This window comes from Vicugna pacos, chromosome 11, assembly GCF_048564905.1.
Source record: "Vicugna pacos chromosome 11, VicPac4, whole genome shotgun sequence".
Lineage (NCBI taxonomy): Eukaryota > Metazoa > Chordata > Mammalia > Artiodactyla > Camelidae > Vicugna > Vicugna pacos.
The window spans coordinates 36,998,198-37,022,231 of record NC_132997.1 but is presented as its reverse complement, the minus strand read 5'-3'; the positions used below and the strand labels follow the sequence as shown (position 1 = coordinate 37,022,231).

General features: G+C 34.9%; 2 protein-coding genes and 1 long non-coding RNA gene across 11 annotated transcripts in view; 2 read left to right on the top strand and 1 right to left on the bottom strand.

Annotated features, from left to right (window-relative positions):
• ZFAND4 (zinc finger AN1-type containing 4) overlaps positions 1-17,540 on the top strand; it is a 64,687-nt gene extending 47,147 nt beyond the window's left edge. For 7 of the 9 annotated variants that reach the window (XM_072971130.1, XM_072971125.1, XM_072971124.1 and 4 more), the window contains 4 exons: positions 7,409-8,587; positions 9,117-9,171; positions 15,347-15,464; positions 16,608-17,540. In XM_072971130.1, the coding sequence (XP_072827231.1) occupies positions 7,409-8,587; positions 9,117-9,171; positions 15,347-15,464; positions 16,608-16,743 (1,488 nt within the window). In that variant the 3' untranslated portion in view covers positions 16,744-17,540. The other 2 variants (XM_072971126.1, XM_072971132.1) reach the window with 2 other exon arrangements.
• Positions 13,766-19,606, bottom strand: LOC140699283 (uncharacterized). The gene is made up of 2 exons (XR_012077332.1): positions 19,478-19,606; positions 13,766-15,195 (listed from the first exon to the last, which is right to left on the bottom strand). It is a non-coding gene; the product is annotated as an uncharacterized lncRNA (long non-coding RNA).
• Positions 19,607-22,704: 3,098 nt separating this feature from the next.
• MARCHF8 (membrane associated ring-CH-type finger 8) overlaps positions 22,705-24,034 on the top strand; it is a 136,846-nt gene continuing 135,516 nt past the window's right edge. Inside the window, exon 1 of the mRNA XM_072971136.1 lies at positions 22,705-22,729. The gene's annotated coding sequence lies outside the window, so the exon portion shown is untranslated. The remainder of the gene's footprint in view (positions 22,730-24,034) is intronic.

Genomic DNA, 24,034 nt, shown 5'->3' with positions numbered 1-24,034 from the left:
GTGTATATAATGTTTTACTTACCCACACATCTGTCAGTGGAGACCTGTGTTGCTTCCGCATTTGGCTATTGTGAATAATTCTGCTAGGAGCTTGGGTGGGCAAATATCTCTTCGAGACTCCACTTTAAATTCTTTTGAAAATGTACCCAGGATTTCAAGATCATATAGTAATTCTATTTTTAACTCTTTTGAAGAACTGCCATACTATTTTCCATAGCTGTTGCACCATCTTACAATCCCATGAATGGTGCATAAAGGTTTTAATTTCTCCATATCCTCACCAACACTTGTTATTTTTTTTTAAATAGTAGTCATCCTAATGGGCATGAGGTGATAACTCATTGTAATTTTGATTTGCATTTTTCTAATAATTAGTGATGTTGAGCATTCTTTCATGTTCTAGTTGGCCATTTGTATATCTTTTTTTTGAGAAATGTCTGTTCAAGTGTTTTGCCCATTTTGAATCCTTTGATAGTATCCTTTGCTACAGAGAAGTTTTAAATTTTGATGTAGTGCAGTTTATTTAGTTTCACTTTTGTTGCCCATGCTTTTGGTGTCATAGCCAAGAAACCATTGCCAAATCCAGTTTCATAAAGCTTTTCCTCCTATGTTTTCTTCTGAAGATTTTATCATTTTAGATCTACACATTTTAAGTTAATTTTTGCATATGATATAAGGTAAGGGTCCACCTTTATTCTCTTGTAAGTAAAATCTAGTTTTTCCAACTCCATTTGTTAAAGAAACTGTTCTTTCCCCATTGAGTGGTCTTGGCACCGTGTTGAAAGTCATTTAACCGTATCTATGAGGGTTTATTTCTGGGCTCTCTATTCTATTCTATTGGTGAATATGTCTGTCTTTATGCTAGTACCACACTATTTTGATTACTGTAACTTTGTGAGAACTTTTGAAATCAGGAAGTGTGAGACCTGCAACTTTGTTCTTCTTTGCCAAGATTGTTTGGCTATTTGGAGAAAGAGAAAGAAAAATGCCATATGATATCACTTATATGTGGAATCTTAAAAAATGACACAAACTTATTACAAAACAGAAACAGACTCATAGATATAGAGAACAAACTTATGGTTACCAGGGGGGAAAGGGTGTGGGAAGGATAAATTGGGAATTTGAGATTTGCAGATACTAACTACTATGTATAAAATAGATAAACAACAAGTTTCTACTGTATAGCACAGGGAGCTGTATTCGATATCTTGTAGTAACCCATGAAGAAAAAGAATATGAAAAGGTATGTATGTATATGTATGACTGAAACATGCTGTACAATAGAAATTGATAAACATTGTAAACTGACTATACTTCAATTAAAAAAAATTGGAAAAAGATTATTTTGGCTTTTTGGGGGTCCTTTGAGATCCCTCATGTATTTCAGGATGGATTATTCTATTTCTGCAAAAATATGCCACTGCGTTTTTGATAGGAATTACATTAAATCTTTATATCTCTTTGACTCATGGCTTATTTAGAAGTGGACCCCTTAGTTTCCGTACATGTGAATACTGAATACCTTTTTATTATTAATTTGTAATTTAATTTCATTGTGGTCAGAGAACATACTCTAAATGATTTCAGGTCTTCAGAATTAGTAGAGGATTGATTTGTGGCTAAGCATATTGGTAAATGCCACTTATACACTTGGAAGAACTGTGTAGTCTATCGCTATATATAGTGTTCTGTATGTATCAATTAGATAAATTTGTTAATTGTGTTGTTCTAGTGTTCTGTATCCTTTCTGGTTTTTTTTTTGTCTGTTTTCTATCAGTTATTGAGAGGGGGTTATTAAAAATTTCCCTTTTAGATTGTGGATTTGTGTGTTTCTCCTTTTTAAGATGTTTATTTTTGCTTTACATACTTTGAAACTCTGTCATTTGACCTAGTACAGATTTGTACCATATTCAAGGAATTGAGATATCTTCCTTGTAGTTTTCATTATTATAGAAAGTATTATTTATTATTTTTATTATTATGAAATATTATATGAAATTATATGAAATTATCTCGTGTAATGCATATGTCTTAAAAGCTTTGTCATTAATATAGCTAAGCTAGCTTTCTTTTAGTTTATCTTTCTACTGTATGTCCTTTCCAGTCTATTACTTTCAGTCTATCTTCCTATAGTTAAGGTTTATCCTTGTAATTAGTACATGGTTGGCATTATTAGTATTTTTTAATCTAAACTGACAAGCTTCAGTCTTTTATTCTAGTACAGTTAGTAAAATTACTGATATATGTGGATTTTTATCATCTTACTGTTTGTTTTCTATTTAACCTCCTGTTTTACGTTTTTTTCTCTCCTTTTTGTTATTTAATTTTTGTCCTCCATTACTTTATTAGTTATGCATTATTATACTAGTTTTTCTCAGATGGTTACTCTAGATATTACATGTGCGTTCTTGACTACTTATAGTCTGATAAAAATGATTCTTACCACTTTCCTGTTAATGCCAGAATCTTAGAACACTTAACTCCGTTTATACAGCCAGACACCTTTTGTGTCTTTGTCATGCATTTTAACTTTACATACATTTTGAACCCCATAAGTTGTTTTATATTGCCAATATTATTATTTATATTTACCTACATATTTTCCTTTCCTGTTGTTCTTTGTTTTTTCCTCCAATTATGTGATTCCTTTAAGGATTATTTTCTTTCTGTCTAAATCATATTTTTTAGTGTTTTTTTTTCATTTGGGGTTCTTGACAATTAAGCCTCTTAGCATTTGTCTAAAAACTTATCTATTTTACCTTTTTGTTTTGGAAAATGTCCAGGCCTTAAGAAATGTTATGTCATACCCATGAACACCCATGTACACTTTACCTAGATCCACCAATTAAAATTTTTCCACATTTATTTTCTCTTCCTATTTTTTTTTAACGTGATTCCTCTGGGAGTTAGTTGCAAATATCATGACATTTCTCCCTAAATATTTAATTCAGTACATATTTCATAAGAACAAGAACATTCTCCTACATAACCACAATACAGTTAGCACACACATTATTTATCATTGATACACATAATGTCATCTGTATTCATAGTTCTCCATGTCTCTATAATGTACTTGATAGCATTTTGTTTTGATTTTTGTTCTTTTTTCATCTGAGAGCCAATCAAGAATCATGTGTTGTATTTAGTTATCAAATTTTCTTGGTGTCCTTTTATACAGAACTGTTCCTTAGCCTTTTTTTGGACATTAATGTCAGGTATTTTTGAAGTGTAAGCCAGTTTGTGGAATATCCTCAATTTGAAGTTGTATTGTTTTATCATGATTAGATGCAGGTTAAATGTTTTGGGCAGGAATATCCCATAAATGATGTATTTTTTTCATTACAACACAAGAGGGAGCACAGAATGTCAGTTTGTAGTATTTTTACTAATTTTTAAAAGAAAGTTAACATTTTTGTTATTTCCCTTTTTATCCAAGAGTTGTTTCATAGAATTTGAAAAATTCCTGGCAAGAGAGGTTTTTAAATTTTGCATTGTTTTCAGTCTGTTTTTATTGCATAGAAATCAGAGAATGTTATTTCTATAACTGCTTAATAGAGTTTGATTATTTGTGATCTAATATCACTCTTCATGACTATTCCATGTATACTTCAGAAAATGGTTTATTCTCGGTTATCAGGATAAAAGTTTGATAACTATCTGTAAGATTGACCTTATTAATTGGTGCTCTATTTCATTTTTTTTTGTCAGCTTGATTTCTGTTAGAATGATAGTAGTGATATGTGAAAGTCTGTTATTAGTGGGTTTCTGTGTATTTCTCTTTCCATCTTTCATAGTTTTTGCTTTAGGAAGATGGTTGTGTGATTTGGTGTATTAATATTAATAACTGTTACATTTTCACTGTACTGCTATTTTTAGATATTGTAAGTGTTTCATCTCTGACTTTCAACTTGAATTTTCATTGCCTGATATCAGGGCCATAACCTTGGATATCCTACTGTTTTAATTTGTTTTGTGTGCTCTTTCCCATGTCTTTATTTACTTTTGATTTAATGTTTTTGGGTATGTATTTTATATACAGTATAGAGTTGTTTTTGTTTTGTGAACCAATTTGAAATTTAAGAAAATAGGCAGCTTAATCACATTTACATTTATTGGCATGACTGTTATATTTGGTCTCTAATTTCTTATTATTTTGTTATATTTACAGTTTCTTTATGGTCTGTTTGTGTGTGTGTGTGTGTGTGTGTGTATGGATATATGAGTGTGTGAGTGTGTATCTTTTGGTACTTCAGAAGGCTTTAACTTTTTGTTCTATTGTTTAACTTTATATTAATATCTTTTCTCATGTCCTTATCTGCCTTTTCCTTACTTAACCTACTCTTTTATTTTTTATTTTTAAAAGATACCTTTTGACTCCTACTTATTAACTAAGTTATACTCAGTGAACTTATTTTACTTTCTCTTTTCTTTCTCCTTCCATTTTAAATATTTGCATCAATTCTGCTTTTTTTTAGAAAATATAACATTTATAAATCATTTTTCTACTCTTGTCCCCACTCTTATTTTAGTTTTAGATCTTTAATTAAATATATCCCATGCTTACTATCAGTCTTTTTTTTAACTGAAGTTTACCCATGCTTTTTGGTTATAAGAAGCTCAGCTCTAATAAATTTCTCAGGAAAGACTTGTAAGTACAGTAATTCCTGAGTTCTTGGATGTTTAAAACTTTTTCTTTAGCCTTGACACTTAAAGGACAGTTTGGCTGGACATAAAATGTTTGGTTCACACTTTTTCCCTTGAATTTCTTTAAAATGTTGCTCTGCTGCTCTGTATATTGCCATTGTGAAATCTAATTGCCACGCTGACTTTCTGTTCTTTATGAATGACTGAATCTCTTTGTCTGGAGAAAATAGGAGGGTTTTTTTTTTTTTCCTTTTAAGTCTAATGGTTTTATATTAGCATATGTCTTGGAATAACTATTCTGGATCAGTTTTCATTATACAACTGCAAACTCAAACTTTCTTTTATTTCAGGATGATTTCTTATAGTTTATTTTTATTTTTTAAAATGTTCCTTCTATATGTTTCTTTTTTTAAAGAGACTTCCTTTCTACATTTGTTGGATCTTCTTTTTCTTCTATACAACCACTTTCTCTCTTTTGGATGTGATACTACTTTTCAGAAAATATCTGCAAATACTAACTTAAGGTTGGAGTGTTGTGATACAAGATTGTTTTGCTTCATTGTTCTTGGGTGGGGGATTTTCATCAGGTGAAATGTTCTGATTCTCATTTTATGTTTTTAGTAGCTTTGTATGAATTTGGTCTGCCTTTTTCTGTTTGTTTTCTGATTTTTTTGGTAATTTTTATTTACTTGAATAAATATTAACAGTTAAGTGTAAAAAGTCAAGATTATGTGTTGCAAAGTAAGTTTCTTATTTCAAGAGCATCTTTTTCTCTCAGTATAGTGAAATGCAGTTTTTTTTTAATCAATGGCACTCTTTTATTGGAGGGTGGGATTTGTGTGTTTTCTGATTTTTGTGATTCTCTTTTGTGTCCTTAGAATTCTTACTTTCGTTTTCTTGCTGCCCTCTTTACTTTCACTATCAAGTTCTCAATAGGATGCCTTTTCCTTCCAGCTTACCCCTTCTTTCCACAGAAGTGGTGCCTTTTTTTGAAGCTACTCCCTCACATCCTGAACAGTTTCAAGCCACTTGTTTTTGATTTCCTAGTAGCCTGCGTTTTAATATCCTAGATCTTAAACTTGTTGTCAGTATTTCATAACCGTGTGTGTTTTCTCTTTTGTGGATTTTGTCTTTGTTCTGTCAGTCCTAGGTTATCCACACTTCTCTTTTACTCCCTTCCTTCATCTCTCCCTCCCTACCATCTTTTCTTCCTTCTTTCCCTCCCTCCCTTCCTTCTTTTCTCTGTTGCTGCACACACTTGCCCGTTTCTTACCACAGTCATAGGCTTTGCAGATGAATCTCCTGGATTTGGATATTTTCTTACTTACGGGTAATTCTAAGTTAATTTTATCTGTCTCCTAGTTTTAATGAAGACATGGGTTATGGGTGATTATATTTGCTTATGTTACCTATTATGGTTTTTCGGAAGATGCATGAAGAAATTTAAATTTAGGCAATCACCATTACTCACTACAACCATAAAGACATTACCTTCACTTTTGAAGAATATTTTTTGCTGAGTATAGAAATTGCAGATTGGCAAGACAATGGCCTGAGGGTAAAAGCAGCTACAGGAGCCGGCATATCTTTCCATATTTCTTCTTTCTTTGGATTTTTTTAGCTACCCTCTACTTCTTGCCTCAATTGCTATCTGAATTATCCAGCTTTTCTCATCCTTCTAGGTTGGGAGTGTCCAGTATGTCTTCAGGTGTTTCATCCCATTGTGGGTCTCATATCGTTCATAGCTTAAAGATAAGAGCTAGGGCTTTATAGCTTTAATTTTCAGCTTTATCCATAACGACATGAATTGTTGTCATACTTTTATTAAAACCTACTATATTGGGGACCCCTAGACCACTCCCAGCCTTGATGATTTGGTAGAAAGACTCACAGGACTAGCATATCACTGTATTCATGGGTAGGATTTATTATAGAAAAAGGGTACAAAGTAAAATCAGCGAAGTAAGCAGGTGCATAGGCTGAAGTCCAGAGGAACCCAGTACAAGCTTCTCAGAATACTTTCCCAGTGAAGTCTCACAGGATGTGCTTAATTCCTCTGTCAGTGAGTTGGGTCAGCATATGTGCAATGTTGCCTACCAGTGAAGTTCATTAGAGACTCTGCACCCAGGTGTTTTATTAGGAGCTCTTTGTGTAGGCACTCTCTACCAAGCACGTACCAAGATTCTAGACTCCCAGAAGGAAAGTCGGAGTTCAACATAAACCATATTGTTTGCGGAAACAGATGAGGCACAATGAGCCACTCGTATCAGTTAGGGTGGCTGGAACCTTCTTGAAATACAAGTTCCTCAAAGCCAGCCAAAGGCTTTTTTAAGGATAGCAGTTTAGGTCTGTTAACTCCTTTCTGCAATAGCTACCTAGCCAAACACTTTACTCATCTTACTAGGAAAAGCTGTTAAGGATCTAAGTCATCAATGTCATGTCTAATATATATATCTAATATATATCTAGCTCAGCGATGCCATATCTAATATAATTGATTTTTTCTCAGCAAAACTGACAAATAATAGTGATGAAAATAAATGAAACAAAATTATTTTTCTTTAGCATACTCAGAAAATTATACTCAGTGAAGCAGGATAGGAAAATTCTCAGTCATAAGCTTAAGATTTTAATCTTTTTAAACATTTTAAATTGAGATATGTTACAGTAAGTAACCTTTTCTTCCTGCATTAATTTTTGTTAATGGGCAGAGGAAGTGACTGTGTAAAGGAATTATATATTCACTCTTTTCTTTCAGCCTAAGAAAGCTGTCAAGGTGAAACCTTGTCCACCTGTAGCTCCCCGACCTTCGAGTGGTTCCACGGCAGCTGCTCGCCGCAGATTGTTAAGGGCTCTCCCCCACATTGGGCAGTCTTGTTTACCTTCTCCTGGGAACACGTGTCTACCTGCCTCCATCAGCAATGCAATTTCAAGTTTGGCAACTCTGCCCCCTGCTGATAGGCCCATGTCGTCTATCGCTAGTGATTTTCTAAAGGAAGATGATACCTGGGAGAGTAACGCACTGTCTCATTCCAATGGTAGCTTCAAACTATCACCACCTCAGATACCCCTTATGGAGTTCAAAAATGACAAAGAGCTTGCTGATTCTGTTCTCCATCTTGGCTCATCCCTACCTAGACGGACAAAACACTTTGCAGGAAATTTGTCATCTAATAATGAGGATGACCCTGCTTTATTTCCCCCTTCAGAAGAGCATGTAACTGAAGAATCGCTTCTACCTGAAGTGGATTCATTTGCTTCGTTTACAGAAGGAAACACTGACAAGCAGAGCAGTGGCTTAGAAGGCACGCGGAAGGGAAATCCAGAGTTCTTACTCACTAATGGGGATAAAGGGCTGAAAGCTACAGAGAAGCATCTTAAACATATTGCAAGAGTGTTGAGTGGTGAACTGGTGGAGACCACAGTTCTGAACCACCGTGAATTAAGTCCTCACAAGAATAGACTTTTATCACCTCTTCGCTGTTCTGCACCGACGTCACTCCATAATTCTCTGGTGAAACCACAGAGACAGTCCAAATGTTTTGACTCTGGGAACCTCCAGTCTTCTGCTTCACAAAATGCACTTCGGTCATTGGATGTTCGAAATATAAGTGATTCTTCTTTCTCTAGGACTACTCGCTTTCGAGCTGTTAAAGTTGATTCACCTGGGAAAAGAGCTGATACTATTTCTAAAGTTGAGGCTCGGGATATCACAGAAATGGCCAACAAGGCTTCCAAAGAGCCTGTTGGTTGTGTAAATAATATAGGTCTTCTTGCTTCGTTGGCCCGGAGCGCAAGCAGAGACGGCTTACAGAGCACCCGTGGGGCAGGCAGGCTTCGGACCTCTGGAGCTGGGCTGTCTACAAACCTCCAACATTTTCAGGGGGAAAGCCTTAGGAAGAGTTCTCCCCAGTTAGAACCTACAGAATTTTTTCTAGTAAGTATTTGCCTTTCAATATATTCTACTAGTTATCCTTGTAGTGATTCAACATAAAGTTGATTTTTTGTTTGGATAATCCATAAGGAGGCCTAAAGTTGAATTCTTTTCATAACTTTCTCTTAAAATGTTTATCTAGTTTGTAGAAAATTTTTTGACAGTTGAATTTTAAGTAATTTTTTAGTCCTAAATTGGGAAATTTAATTTGATAATAATTAGTGTAAGTAGTGTATCATATTTTTTCCTTTTTTCTTTTTTCTCTTTATCATTTAAATGCTAAATATTTTTATTAGTATTTTTTCCAAATAAGAACTTTTATTTGAGCCATCAAATTTTACTCTCTTAAAGTATAATGTTGATGGATGTGAGAATCAGGTTCCAAGTAAATTTAATTAAAGATAGATTAAATAATTTTAAATGAAAGCCCAACATCATTTTTGTAGTAAAATACAAGTATTTCATGTTTGGTGATCTTTTCTTCTGTTCGCCATTAACTCACCTCTCTAGCTGTTCTGTGTTTTAATTGTAGTCTGCCCGTGGTACTGGAATGAATGGAAATAATACAGCAGCAGGGAAAAGAGTAGGTAAGCTACAGATAATTTTGAAAACCATGTAAGACAAATAATTATAGCATTATTCATACTGTGGAATTTTCAAAGAGAAATAAGAATGTTCTCTGGCATGTACAGGGAAAACTCTTCCTAAACTTTGTTCCACTTAAGAAAATGGTTATAAGAACTGACAGTAAGACCTATTTGAATAATAAAACAAAAATTGAAATTGAGGTCTTTGTTGCTTGAGAAGAGATACGGTCTATGTGAAAAGACAAGATACATGGCAAATTAACATGTAGATCACAACCCTCCCTGGCTACTCTAGAGCCACACTGGGTGCTGGATGGGTTTTGAGGAAGTACCCTAGAAAAGTGTTTCTTAACATCATGGTCCAGTATCAAGGACGGTACTTAGAGTTCTGTTTGTTGAACTGATTATTTCTGGATAAAAGAAAGGGACAGTCAGTCTCTTTAACTAGCCCTTTCCAAGGCATAGTAGCAGAAGTGACTGTATTGTTAGCATTCCCTTCTACCAGTAACACCTTAAAGATGCACTGGCCAGCCATTATTCCAAAGAAGCCATTACTGTCATCATCTTTTGTGTTTTAATGCCCAAACTAGACATGGAAGCTCTTACTGAAGATGTACCACCTTTCTGGCCCCAAGGTTCTAAAGGGTACTTTATATATTATGGTTATCATGCGAGTTCTATGTCTTCAAAGAGGTACCTAGGTTTGGTTTCCACTACTATGTAAGGTCCAAGGTCCTAAAATCTTAATATATCTACCGTTTTCAATTTTTTAATTCTGGTAAAATCCACATAACGTAAAATTGATTAGTTTAACCATTTTAAGTGTACAATTCAGTAGCATTAAGTTCATTCACATCTTTTGCCAGCCAACACCACCAATCCATCTCCGGAACTCTTTTCATCTTGAAAAACTGAAACTCTACCCATTAAACACTAATCCTCATTCCCCTCCCCACCCCCCCAGGCCTTGGTAAGCACCATTCTACTTTCTGTGTCTGTAATTTTAACTACTCTTAAGTACCTCATATAAGTGAAATCATTCAATATTTGTCTTTTGGTGCCTGGCTTACTTTACTTAGCATAGTTTCCTCAAGTTCCATCTATGCTGTAGCGTGGATCAAAATTCCCATACTTCAATATTCCATTGTATAGATACACAACGTTTTGCTTACCTATGCATCTGTAGATGGAGACTTGCTTCCACATTTTGGCTATGGTAAATAAGGCTACTATGAACATGAGTGTACATGTTCTCTTTGAGATTATCTCAAATTATCTCTTTGAGATTTTGATTTCAGTTCTTTTGAGTGCATACCCAGGTGGAATTCCTAGATCATATAGTAGTTCTATTTTTAATTTTTGGGGGAGCTGCCATCCTATTTTCCATAGTAGCTGTACCATTTTAGCATTCCTACCAGCAGTGTACAGGGTTTCTAGTTTCTCTACATTCTCACCAAAATTGTTATTTTCTGTTTTTGGTTTTTTTTTTTTTTTTTTGGTAGTGGGCATCCTAACGGGTTTGAGGTAGTATCTTACTATGCTTTTGATTTGCATTTTCCTGATGATTAGTGATGTTGAGCATCTCTTAATGTGCTTAACCATTTGCATATCTTCTTTGGAGGAATGTCTGTTCAAATCCTTTTTCCGGTTTTGAATTGAATTGTTTGCTTTTTGTTGTTGAGTTTTAGGTGTTCTCTGTATATTCTGGATGTTAATTCCTTACTAGATATATGATTTGCAAATATTTTCTCCCATTCTGTAGGTTGCTTTTTTACTCTGTTGATAATGTCTCGATGCACTGTAGTTTTTAATTTTCATGAAGTTCAATTTGTCTGTTTTTTCTTTTGTTTTCTTTTGTTGCCTTTGCCTTTGGTGTTGTGTTCAATAAATTGTTGCCAAATCCAGTGTCATGAAGCTTTTCCCCTATATTTTCTTCTAGGAGTTTTATAGTTTCAGGTTTTACAATTAGGTCTTCGACACATTTTGAACTAATTTTTATCTATGGTGTACTGTGAAGGTCCAACTTCATTCTTTTCTGTGTGGATTTCCACATTTCCTGGCACCATTTGTTAAAAAAGACTGTTCTTTCCCTATTGAATGGTCTTGGCACCCTTGTGAAAAATCATTTAATTATATATGTGAAGGTTTAGTTCTGGGTTCTTAATTGTGTTGCATTGATCTATATGTCTGTCTTTATGCCAGTACCACACTGTTTTTTTTATTACTGTAATGTATCTACTTTTAATGTTATAATTATTTTTCTTTGACACGTATTCAGGTCTGTCCTGTCCTAACGGACATCTTAGTCTCTTGGAAGTTTGTGTTGTTCTTATCTCTATTCTCTTAACTCTGATTCCGGCTACGGTGTTTTCTTCTTTTCTTACTGCTTCTCTGAAATTGCTGTTGCTGAGGTCACTAACGATCTCCGTAATTTCAGATCCAGTGGATGCTTCTGTATCCTTATCTGACTTGATTGTTGTGGCCTTCCTTCCTGAAATAGTTTTTCTTTTCCCCTTTCCTTTCTCTTTTTTCTTTATTTCTTTTTTTTTATTCTAAGCTATTACCTTGTTGTAGATTTTGGGTTTTATTTGTTTCTGGTTTTCTTTTTTTCTTTTTTTTACCTTCAGTTTTCAGTTTTCTTTTTTACTTGTTTTGCCAGCCCTCTGCTTATCCCCAGGTATATACTCTTTTGATTGGTTTCCCTTAGGTCAGGTCATCAGCTGCTACCTGCAGTGATGATTCCCCAAACTAGAGCTGTGTAACTTGCTGCCATTTCCTTTCGGTAATAACTGTATCATGCTGAATTACCTAGAAGGGTCTGTGAAAGTTTTGGCATAAGTTTTAAGTCATAAATTGACTTAATCAGGTTTCTTCCTTGGTCCTCTTTGCTTCTCACTATAGGCTCTCCTTTGGAAATCTTCTCCATCTTCATAGTTTTAGTCATCATTTTTAGGCAGATGATTAACAACTTGCATCTTGAACATTGCTTTATTACTTTGTTGGCTGCCTTTTCTGCTGAGTGAATTTTTAAAGAATATTGTGTTAGATTAAATATTAGACATGCCAAACAAGTGAATTAATTCAGATATCTTTAATCTGGTTCTGAAAAGCAACTCTTCACATCAGCATTATTTTATTGACTTTTTCTTTAGTTATATGTTCATTGCACATTTGAGAGAAGGCTTCAGAGAGGAGTTGAAGATTGATAGTATCTTCTTACAGGATAAGTAGAATTTTTCTATGTTGACAAAGTGAGTAGAGCATTTTAGAAGAGATTTCACATGTAAATGGGTCTGGAGCATCATTTCGGATGGATGTGATGCAGCAAATGACAGAAAATGACTCTGGGGAATTAGAAAGATATCATATTGGACATATGAGACCTTGAATGCCAGTCCATGGAGTTTGAATTTTTCCTGTTGGTAGTAGGAAACCTGTATATTAGTTTCGGTACCTAGCCTGCACTATATGACTGATAATTTCTTTTCTCTAGTGAGTAGAAGGATATATGGAAACCATTCTCACAGGAGAAGATTGCAGTTATGTTTATGTGCCACGTCATTCTTGTCACTACTATGTTCTCTGTCTCTACACATTCATGAGTTCTTAAATTAAAAAAAAAGTTTGGGAAACATTGAATTAAGCACTCCCAAGAAACTTCAAAAATGAAAATATGACTACACTGAACTAAATTTTCATCAACAGATTTTTCCTCTGTTGTTTAAGGGAGAATATTTTAGGCCTGAATTCAAAGATAATTGCTATTAGACGAGCTTCAGAGGATATTTGGTAGTACATGCCTTTCCTCCATGTCCTGTGCAAGTGCTTCTCTTGTTTTTATTGTGTAAGAAGAGGAAAGTATCCCATCATCTCTGTGAAATGTTCTTAATAACTTAAAGTACACTTGAAGAAGAAAGTGCTCATTAACTTGAGTTGGTGCCTAGCCACCATTAGGAATCATTCAGTTAGTGTCCAGGTTTTGGCAAAAATTTTTTTTTCTGTTTTGGTCAAGATCTGGGAATGTATTTTAGACTGGTAATAAAGCATACTTAAGTTTGCTAGGCTTGTTACCCAGCACCCAGCCTGGGTTGTGGCAAAAAGAATAGTGCCAATTAATTGTAATTCCAACTTTTGGAGCCCTTGAAGGATTTTTGGAAACTTTTAGCTGCCGGATAAACATTAAGCCCAGGCCTCTCAAACCTTTCTCAGTAGTGGAGATTAGGTACCAGTACTGTTGACACTCTGCCATTTTCCTTCTCACTCCTTTCCCTTTCTGTGGTGTAATCAGGACTGAAAGACCAGTTTCATGATATTCAGGTGCTCATTCTTGGTATGAAGGAACAGGGTGATTGTAATGCATATTATGTTGTTTCTCAGAAGCCTCATAAATACGATTTTGAACCAGACATTTTTCTTGACTCTCTGTCAAATCTGGTGTACTTTATATATACTGATTTCCCTTAGAAATAATCAGAAAAGGGTTGATATATACAAAACTGTAAGTCCTAGAAATAAAAGTCTCAATCAGTAGAAACCCACCATGTCTTAAAAAATTTAACAGTTCTAGTGCATCTTCACTTGCAGACTCTGTAAATAATTTTATTTTTTTAACATTTTTTATTGATTTATGATCATTTTACAATGTTGTGTCAAATTCCAGTGTAGAATACAATTTTTCAATTTTACATGAACATATATATATTCATTGTCACATTCCTTTCTCTGTGAGCTACCATAAGATCTTGTATATATTTCCCTGTGCTATACAGTATAATCTTGTTTATCTATTCTACAATTTTGAAATCCCAGTCTATCTCTTCCCACTCCCCATCCCCTTGGCAACCACAAGTCTGTATTCTATGTCTATGAGTCTATTTCTGTTCTGTATTTATACTTTGTTTGTTTTTTAGATTCCACATATGAGTGATCTCATATGGTATTTTTCTTTCTCTTTCTGGCTTACTTCACTTGGAATGACATTCTCCAGGAGCATCCATGTTGCTACAAATGGCGTTATGTTGTCGGTTTTTATGGCTAAGTAGTATTCCATTGTATAAATATACCACATCTTCTTTATCCAGTCACCTGTTGATGGACATTTAGGCTGTTTCCATGTCTTGGCTATTGTAAATAATGCTGCTGTGAACATTGGGGTGCAGGTGTCATCCTGAAGTAGGTTTCCTTCTGGATATATGCCCAGGAGTGGGATTGCTGGATCATATGGTAAGTCTATTCCTAGTCTTTTGAGGAATCTCCATACTGTTTTCCACAGTGGCTGCGCCAAACTGCATTCCCACCAGCAGTGTAGGAGGGCTCCCCTTTCTCCACAGCCTCTCCAGCATTTGTCATTTGTGGATTTTTGAATGACGGCCATTCTGACTGGTGTGAGGTGATACCTCATTGTAGTTTTGATTTGCATTTCTCTGATAATTAGTGATATTGAGCATTTTTTCATGTGCCTATTGATCATTTGTATGTCTTCCTTGGAGAATTGCTTGTTTAAAGGTCTTCTGCCCATTTTTGGATTGGGTTGTTTATTTTCTTCTTATTGAGTTGTATGAGCTGCTTATATATTCTGGATATCAAGCCTTTGTCGGTTTCATTTGCAAAAATTTTTTCTCATTCCGCAGGTTGTCTTTTTGCTTTACTTATGGTTTCCTTTGCTGTTCAGAAGCTTGTAAGTTTCATTAGGTCCCATTTGTTTATTCTTGCTTTTATTTCTTCTAGGAGAAAATTTTTGAGATGTATATCAGATAATGTTTTGCCTATATTTTCCTCTAGGAGGTTTATTGTATCTTGTCTTATGTTTAAGTCTTTAATCCATTTTGAGTTGATTTTTGTGTATGGTGTAAGGGAGTGTTGTAGCTTCATTGTTTTACATGCTGCTGTCCAGTTTTCCCAACACCATTTGCTGAAGAGACTGTCTTTATTCCATTGTATATTCTTGCCTCCTTTGTTGAAGATGAGTTGACCAAAAGTTTGTGGGTTCATTTCTGGGCTCTCTATTCTGTTCCATTGCAGACTCTGTAAATAGTTTTAGGTATAAAAAGCACAAATTAATTTTTTCTGGCATAGAGATTTGCTGTGACAGAAATGTGTTTTATGTCTTGCTTAATAGTATTTAACATTTAGAATTTTATGTCTGTATTAATCAAGGTGTCCTTTCTCTAAACAGGAGAATGTACTCATCACCTCCCACCTGTGAAAGCCCCTATTCAAACAAAGAAGAAAACAACAAAGCATTGTTTTCTTTGTGGAAAGAAAACTGGACTGGCTACTAGCTACGAATGCAGGCAGGTTGGCTAGCTGGAAAAGCTGAGATGCTTTCTTTGTGGTGACCCAGCTTGGGGATACAATATCAAATGTTCTTTAAATCGCCTGTTCATAAGGTCATTAAGATGATGGTCTAATAGCAGCCCTCAGCTGGACTCCTAATTGGCTGAAGTGAAGAGCAAATAGATAGCTTATGTGTATTCAAACTCATGACATCCCCCGCTGCCCTTTAAAGTAGAAGATAAAAATCAATGAAAGAGTGGACTTTCTTTGTCTTATAATAGATATACTCGGTTTTTCTTTGAATGTAGCTTGGAAGAACGCTCCTCCAAGATTCTGTTTTAGCTTGAACAGAAAAGAACTCAATTTAAAGTTAATGTACTATAAATTATGATTGCTTGGTACACTTTTTTATTTCAGAACAAATGAATAATGCGTTTACAAAAATAATGAATGTGTTCTACCTAGAAATACTTCTTTCATTATCATTGATTAATATACTCCAAGGATGGTATCTGCCCCTAGGTAGAGGCCAGGCATTAAACAAAGCTGCTGCTTTTTAGAGTGTATTCTGTTCAAATGGAAACAGCTTATCTTGTTGCTAGAAATAATTTAAAATCCTTTCATGGCATAGTTAGGTTTTACGTAATTTCTTTTTGATGGTGTCTTTATTTTTTTTTAATTTTAAATTTTTTTTATTGCAGTGTAGTCAGTTACAATGTGTCAATTTCTGGTGTACAGCATAATGTCCCAATCATATATATATGAATGCACACATACATTCTTTTCATATTTTTTCATAATTTTCTTATGAGACTGAATTTCTCAGAAATTCAGAGTTCTCCGAGGTTTACTAGATATAAGAGAAGTGGTAGACACATATTTATCAGCTTTTCCATTTTGACTAGTTCATAAAGGTCTACACTCTTTTTCATTTCATAATAAATTCTTTAGTATAAACTCTTACAGTCATGGACAGTTAACTTGTTCTTTTTCAGGGTGCTTGTGTTTGTTTATGAGCAGAAGGGAAATACCAGCCCTGAAATTGCTAGTGAGAACCAAAGGGCTCCTGTTGGACTACCTGCAGTCAAGCTTTGATCTCCCAAAGAGATGAGGCTCGTGTAGAAATGTGATTATTCACATAAACTTTTTTTGTGCTTTAGATGTGGAAACAACTTCTGTGCATCTCACCGCTATGCAGAAGCTCACAGCTGTACCTATGATTACAAGAGTGCAGGGAGGAGATACTTACAGGAGGCAAACCCTGTGGTTAACGCACCAAAACTTCCAAAAATCTAATTCTTGCTCTGCGCCTATCTTTTCTGCCCGAGGAATCGTATTATAATGACAGAAGAAATACTGTTGAGACTGCATTATTTTTGTTCGACTCCAAAAGATTTGCCAAATAACAAAAGCATATAGTGCATACTGCTGGAGAATGAGAATGCTACTGTATTTGACATCTTTATTCTTTGGTGAATCAAAAGTTTTAAAGGTAGTTTTAAAAACTTTATGATGATTTAGCTGTGTTATTGCATGTCTTGTGTTAAGTATTTTATATTTGATATTGCAGTTTTACTATCGAAGTCTTCCAAAGATGCACTTTAAGAAGTTAACATTGACTATGTAACCAGCTTCCACATTGAATGAGCTGTCATGTAATGGCTCTACTCAGATCTAAAATTTTTTTGTGGGAGTGGGGTGGGAGGGGATTTAAAAAAAAGTCCCATACATGAAAGTTTATTGAGTTTACTGGCAAGTTCCTTTTTATTTCAAGCTTTTTATAGAAAAGAACATTTGGTTTTCCAGTGTGGTTTTAACATATATTTCTTCCATGTTCAGATTTTCACTCAGATATGTGTCCATTCTATAAAACACATCATGTTACTCATACTATATATTTCTTAAAATACTATTATTTGAATGGTAGTTTTAAAATAGAAGATTTCTCACTTGTTGCCATTAAATACAGAACTCTACTTTTCAGTTTTTGAAAAATGGCTATATTTAAAATAAAATCTCACAGCTTGGTTTGTTTTTCTTATGTGTTGAGTGCTATTACCAGGAGATATTCAAATAAATATTCAACTTCTTTATGATCTTGATTATTTACAATAATTTTTCTTTAAAAAAATCAAACCATTTAATTAAATAAATCAGTAATTTACTCTATTTGGAAAAAGTGATTGTCAGTATAAAAGTGTTCTTTTACAGCATAAGGGCTCTGCTCCCCAGATGTAGCTAATATATCATTCAAACATTTGGGAGGCCACTTGCTTTATGGCAGTTTAGTTGAATCTGATGCTGAACCCTGGTACATAGTTGTCAGGCAACCCAAGTCCAACCCTGGTGGGATCTGCATGGGTACCAGAAGGCTAACTTAGGTTCTCCTCAGGGCTCTTCCTTCATGCAAGGCTGAATGAACTGAAGAGTTCTCTTACCCTTCCTCTACTTCCTATAGGAGGTTAAATATTGAGTGGAGGAAGATGCCTTCATCTCTGAAGGCATGCTTCTTCAGAGCAAGAAGAAAATACATTTACAAGAGAGAAAGGTGAGAAATTAGTGGAGTAGTGATGCAACTTTTTAAGGAGGGGCTATACAGGCCAAAGAAAAATATTTCCATCTGTGCTGAGTGGTTCAATCTTTCCTCCCTTTTATCAAGACAAACTTTGCTTTAGACATTTAAAGTATAAGAACTCTATTACATGGGTAGATTGCTGAAAAAATAGGCCAAAACATATTTATTCTATAAATATGGATGCTTAGAACATGATTGATATATGCTTAGTTCACTGTGCTTTTTAAACAAAGACCATGTAGAAATAAGTCTTGCTTTAAGGTTAGCAAAGCTTTTGGTCAAAGTTGAATTTTTTTACTAATTTCTAAGTCACTGAGAAACCAGTTTAATTCAAGAAAGTATATCATTATTGAGAAGCATTTCTTTATGCCTTAAATTCTTATAGAGAAGTGACCATAATTTTTAGAAATCTCAGATCTGTCTTTGCATTGCTAGTAATTGGCAGAATGCCTTGCATATAGCGACAGTTTAAACATTGTTTATTAGTTAAATAAATGAATTGTACAGACAGCTTAATCATGATTAAAAACAAAGCCATTTAGATTGGTTTACATAACTCAACTAATTTTAAAAGATAAAATCCAGTTTCTGGATCTTTTTAAAAACAGTAAGCATTTGGTTTTAGCAACATTAAAGGTCTGAAAAATTTTAACTTCTAGCTATATGAAACATTCTCGAGTGAATATTAATCATTCTAATATGGGAATTTTAAATACTCAGGTGTTTTAAAATTGTATCAGTATTGTAACTTGTGGAGGTATCTAATTATAAAAAAGAAGACAAATTATTTTTCTGATGTATGTTTAATATGGTTTTAAGCCATCATGATAGATAATTCAGTCTTATTATCTAGTAGTGTTTCCCAAATAATGACCCCTATACCACTCCTGGAACATGAGATTTTAAATGGTACATGGATGAACATTTTTTAATAATTATGTATTTTTAATATGTAACAGAAAAAATACAACTCTTAAGTCTATTAAGCTGAAAATAAATTGATATAGGTTTAAAAAGTTGATTGAAAATTGACAAGGGTACATATAACAGAAATCATAAAAGTAAATGTGAATGACTGAAATTTAGGAAAGAAGGCAGGATCTCATTTTTCTTTGAAAATATGTTAAACTTTTTAAGTGATTGATGAAAGTAAATTACATAGTTTTAGAAGAACTATATAAGGATAAAAAATGAAAGTACTGCTTTCACCATAGGCCCTCCCCCAATCTCTTTTAATTTCTATTTTCATTTTTCCGGCAGTTACCATCATAACACTAGCCAATGTAAATAAACATTATTTTTTGATACCCCCTTATTACAGCTGAGGAACTTAGCATGATAACACATCACCTCCATACTTTACTTCCCAATTTTTTAGTGCATTAGTCTGCACATGCTGCCGTAACACAAAATACCAGACTGAGTGGCTCAAACAACAGAAATTAATTTTCTCACAGTTCTGGAGGCTAGAAGTCCCAGATCAAGGTCCAACAGGATGTGTTTCTGGTGAGATCTCTCTCTGGCTTTCAGAGAGCTGCTTTTTCACTGTGTCCTCTTGTGGCCTTTCCTCAGTGTGCATACACGGAACTCTGCTGTTTCTTCTCATAAGGACACTGATACCATGGGATCAGGGTCTCTCTTTTATGACCTCACTTAATCTTAATTACTTCCTTACTTCAAATACAGCCCCACTGGGGGTTAGGGTTTGAAGTAGATAAATACATTCAGCCCATAATGGTCCGTTGTTTTTAGTTATAGTAGTTATTTCAAATTCACTAACTCCTCCGCAGTTACCTAGTCTGTGTTACCAGAACTTTCACCTGAGCTATTGCAACAGCTTCCTAACTGGGCTCCTCGGATTAGTTCTATGCCCTTCATAAGCCATTTTCTACACTTCAGCTGTAGTGAGCTTGCAGAGCCAAAAAACTGAGCACATCAGTCAACGCTTGAAATATATCAGTGATTTCTTGTGTTCTTTGAACAAAGGCCTAAATCCGTCACTCTTCTTCCTAGTAAGGCCCCTGTGGTCTGGCCCCCGTCTACTTCCCAAGTCTCATAGTGTACTGCTGAGCCATGTTTTCTGGGGTTTGCCCACACTTACTTACTTTTAGTTTTGCCAGCCTGTTTTCCCTTGTTAACACTCACTCTTTTTTCAGATGCCAGCTCCATCATTACTTCTTGAAGGAAGCCTTCCCAGATGTTTCCCTGTCTAAGTTAGCATCCTTCCTCTTACACTTTCGCTTGATGGAATCTACCATAGTATTGTTCTGACATTTGTGTGAGACTTTGAGTTGTACAAGATGGCAAGTCTATGACAGCAGGAATTGCCCTTCTGTCCATCTGTCCTTCCTTGTTCCCAAGCATTGCATGTAAACCCTCATTAAACTGACTGTTGACTGAATGAAAAACCTTTAAGAATTACTCTTTTTAGGGCTCTGTCAATTTAAACTGCTTTTATAGCCTTTTCTGCCTTGTTTTTAGGTTGATTTAAAAATTGAAGGCAATAAGTAAGTTAAAATACTACATTTATAGAAATATTATTCATTGAAGATCCAAATAGTATGATAGTATATTTTCTTTTCCATAATCCAATGGCACTAAATACAGATAAAATGGATTTTCCCCATAATTCTTTTCTTTTGCTCAAAATTATGCTGCATTTTATTTTTATTCCTTTTCTGTACAGCTCATGGAGTTTTTGTTTTGTTTTCTTTCCAGTTGCTTTTCTTTTTTAATGTAATAAAGAAAATGCACTTGCTTTTATCATCAGATTAATGTTCAGGTTCTTAGAATGTTCAGGTTCTTAATTATATAGTTTGTTGGGAATTATTCTTCTTGAAGACATTCTTCACATAATCATTTGCCTTCTGTTCTAATTTAGTCTGTTTTAACTACCTTTTAATTTATTTTGAAATACTTTAAAATTTACAGAAAAGTTACAAGCACAGGAAGAGAAATGCCCATAGACCTTTCACTCAGATTCCTTTGCTATTGATATTTCATCATATGCATACTCTAAGTGTATGTAGCCACTGTCATTAGGCTTTTCCTGAACCATTTGAGAGTAACATGCAGACATGATGCCCATCCATCTGTACATATTCCAGTGTGTGTTTCCTCTAAATAAGGACACTCTCCTGTACAACTTCCATCCAACTCTCTGAAAATGGAAATCAATACTGACTGCTAGAATACAAGCTTCCAGTTTTACAAATCCCAGTCAAACTTCACCAACTTCTACAACAATGTTTCTTTTTTAACCAGTTTGGGATCCTTAAGCAAAATTTCACAGAGGGCCTAGGAGATAGAAACTTTGAGTTCTTCCTGGCATATATAAAGTTGTCATTTATATGCCGTCACACTTGATTGGTGGTTTGGCTGCGTCTAGAGGTCTTTTCCCTCAAAAGTTTGAAAGCACTGAACCACTGACTTCTGCACTGTTGCTGATGGAACCCTAATGCCAGTCGGATACTTAGGTCTTTGATAATAAGGTTGTTTGTTTTTTGTTTGGTTGTTTCTAGAGACTTTAAAAGTTTTTGTCTTAGTTTTTAGACATCTGAAATTTCATTCATTTTTCATTTCTTTTGACATTTGGTGTGTCTATTTGTTCTGAAGTCTCAACATTTTCTATAGCTCAGGGATTTTTTTTTTATTTAAAAAAATGGATATCTCCTCTCCATTGCCTCTATTCTCTTTAATGAAAATTCTGTTAGATGTTTGATCCCCTAGACAGATCCTTCATTTGGGATTTTTTTCCCATTTTCAACCACTAAAAAATTTTAAAACACATACAGAATAAATGATTATACACAGAATATGTACAGCTCAGTAACCTATCACAAAGCAAATCTCTATGGAATTATTGCTATGGTTAAGAAATATGAAACAGAGAGGGCAGTATATTTCAAACAGTAGAGTGGATGCTTAGCATACACAGAGTCCTGGGTTCAATCCCCAGTACCTCCTCCAAAAATAAATAAATATACCTAATTACCTCTTCCACCCGCAAAAAAGAAGTATGAAACATTGCCAGCATCCCAGAACCCATTCCTGCCTCTGACCCTTCCCCAGTCACTACTCTCTCTTCTGTAAAGATAGCTGCCATTCTTCCTTGCTGTGATAGTCGTTTTCTTGCATTTTAAAATCGTTTACCACCTAAGCATGTATCCCTGCGGTTTTGCTTTACAAAATTAAAAACTAACTTGTGGAATTGTATGGCATGTATTCTTTTTGTGGCTTTTTTCATTCAGTGTTGATTTTCAAGACTTATTTGTGTTCCATGTAGTTGCACTTAATTTTTATCGTGGTGTTGTATTATTTTATATGACTGAGCCACTGTTGATGGACATTTGGGTTGTTCCTAGCTTTGAGTATTATATGCAATGCTGCTATGAACACTTGTGCTCATGTCTCTTGGAGCATGTGTATACACATTGCTTTTGAGTCTATACCTAAGAGTAGAATTGCTGGATCATGGGTGATTATTGTGTGTGTTCAACCTATTAGATGATACTAATGAATTTTCCAAAGTGGATTTTACCAACTTATCTCTACTCATAACAGTTTGAGAGTTCCCCTCTGTTTCACATCCTTACCAGTACTTACTACCTCTCCTTTACTCATTCCAGTGATTGGCTTTTTTTACTTCTCCCACAGGACACGTTCCTGCCCCTCTCAGCCTCCCTCCCCACCGGCTCCAACTCCAAGGTACCTTTCTTTGCAGGTTTAGGGGTGGAGGGGCGGAGTAGGATCCCAGCATTGGAAGGGAAGTGGTCACCCTTGGTTAGTACTGAGCTTTGACTTCTGTCTCCTTGGCTTTGCAGGGCCTGGTTTGGCATGTGCAGATAATATAGACGGGATTTTGACGCTCTGCTTATCTCTTTGGAGGCATGCTTTCACTGAGATTTTAGCCCATTGATTCTTGGGAATCAGACCACTTCTTTGATTCTTTACAGTATTTGATATACTGTAAAATTTTTTTGTCCAGCAGCTTCAGCTTGAGGAGTGGCTCACAGAACCTAGTCAGCTTTATTTCTGGAAACGGAAATTTTTGGTTTTAGTTGAATTTTTTCAATTTATTTTCTTGGCTTATTTGTCAGTGTCCACCTCACTCTTTTGTGCTACTGAGTTTTTTTTTTCAAATATTTGATGATTTTGTCCATGGCTGTGAAGTCAGAATGTGACTGACAAGTGTGGGTAGGGGCCAAAGCTAAAAGTTGAAGTATTTTTTGCTTTATTTCTGTGTACTTAGTGATTGTGCTTTATCAGGCAATCCTCTTTTGCAAACTCATTCATTCAAATACTTATTGAGTGCCTCCCCTGTGCAAGGAATTATAATTAATTGTTCGGAGTATGAACTTAACAGATGGAGTTTACATTGCAATGCAGACAGACTTTAAACAACTATGTCACTATTTAATTATAATTTTTAAAATATTACAAAGGAAAAATATGTGAAGCTATGTAAGTATGCAACAGAAGCACCTGATCTAAGTCAGTACTCTTTAAATTGAAACCTCTCAAAGAATAACAAGTGATAATTACCTAGGAAAAGGGGGAAATGATGGGGGAGAGGCCTAAGATAAAAGAAAATAATATATATATTCTCATAAAGATTTCCTTCCTAGTTGGGCTCTACTTCTTCATTCAGGAAGGTATGCCCTGCTCAGAGACTTTAGCCTATATTTAAATGACCAGAGCCCTATTATAAGAGTAGCTGGGAGATCAAGGGTTTGGCTTTTCCATTATAGCAGTTTCAAGCAAGGAAGACATAGGTTGGAAATGGAGATTGGGTCAGCTACCTGTAGTTTCTGCTCCAAAACAATGATTAGATTCCAAAAGGGATGAGATTTTAAGGTTTGTTGGGGTAGCAGCAAAATCTAAAGGTTGAGGTGGGTGGGTATAACTCAGTGGTAGAGTGTGCTTAGCATGCATGAGGTCCTGGGTTCAATCCCCAGTACCTTCTATATATATATGTGTGTGTGTGTGTGTTGTATATATATACATATATAT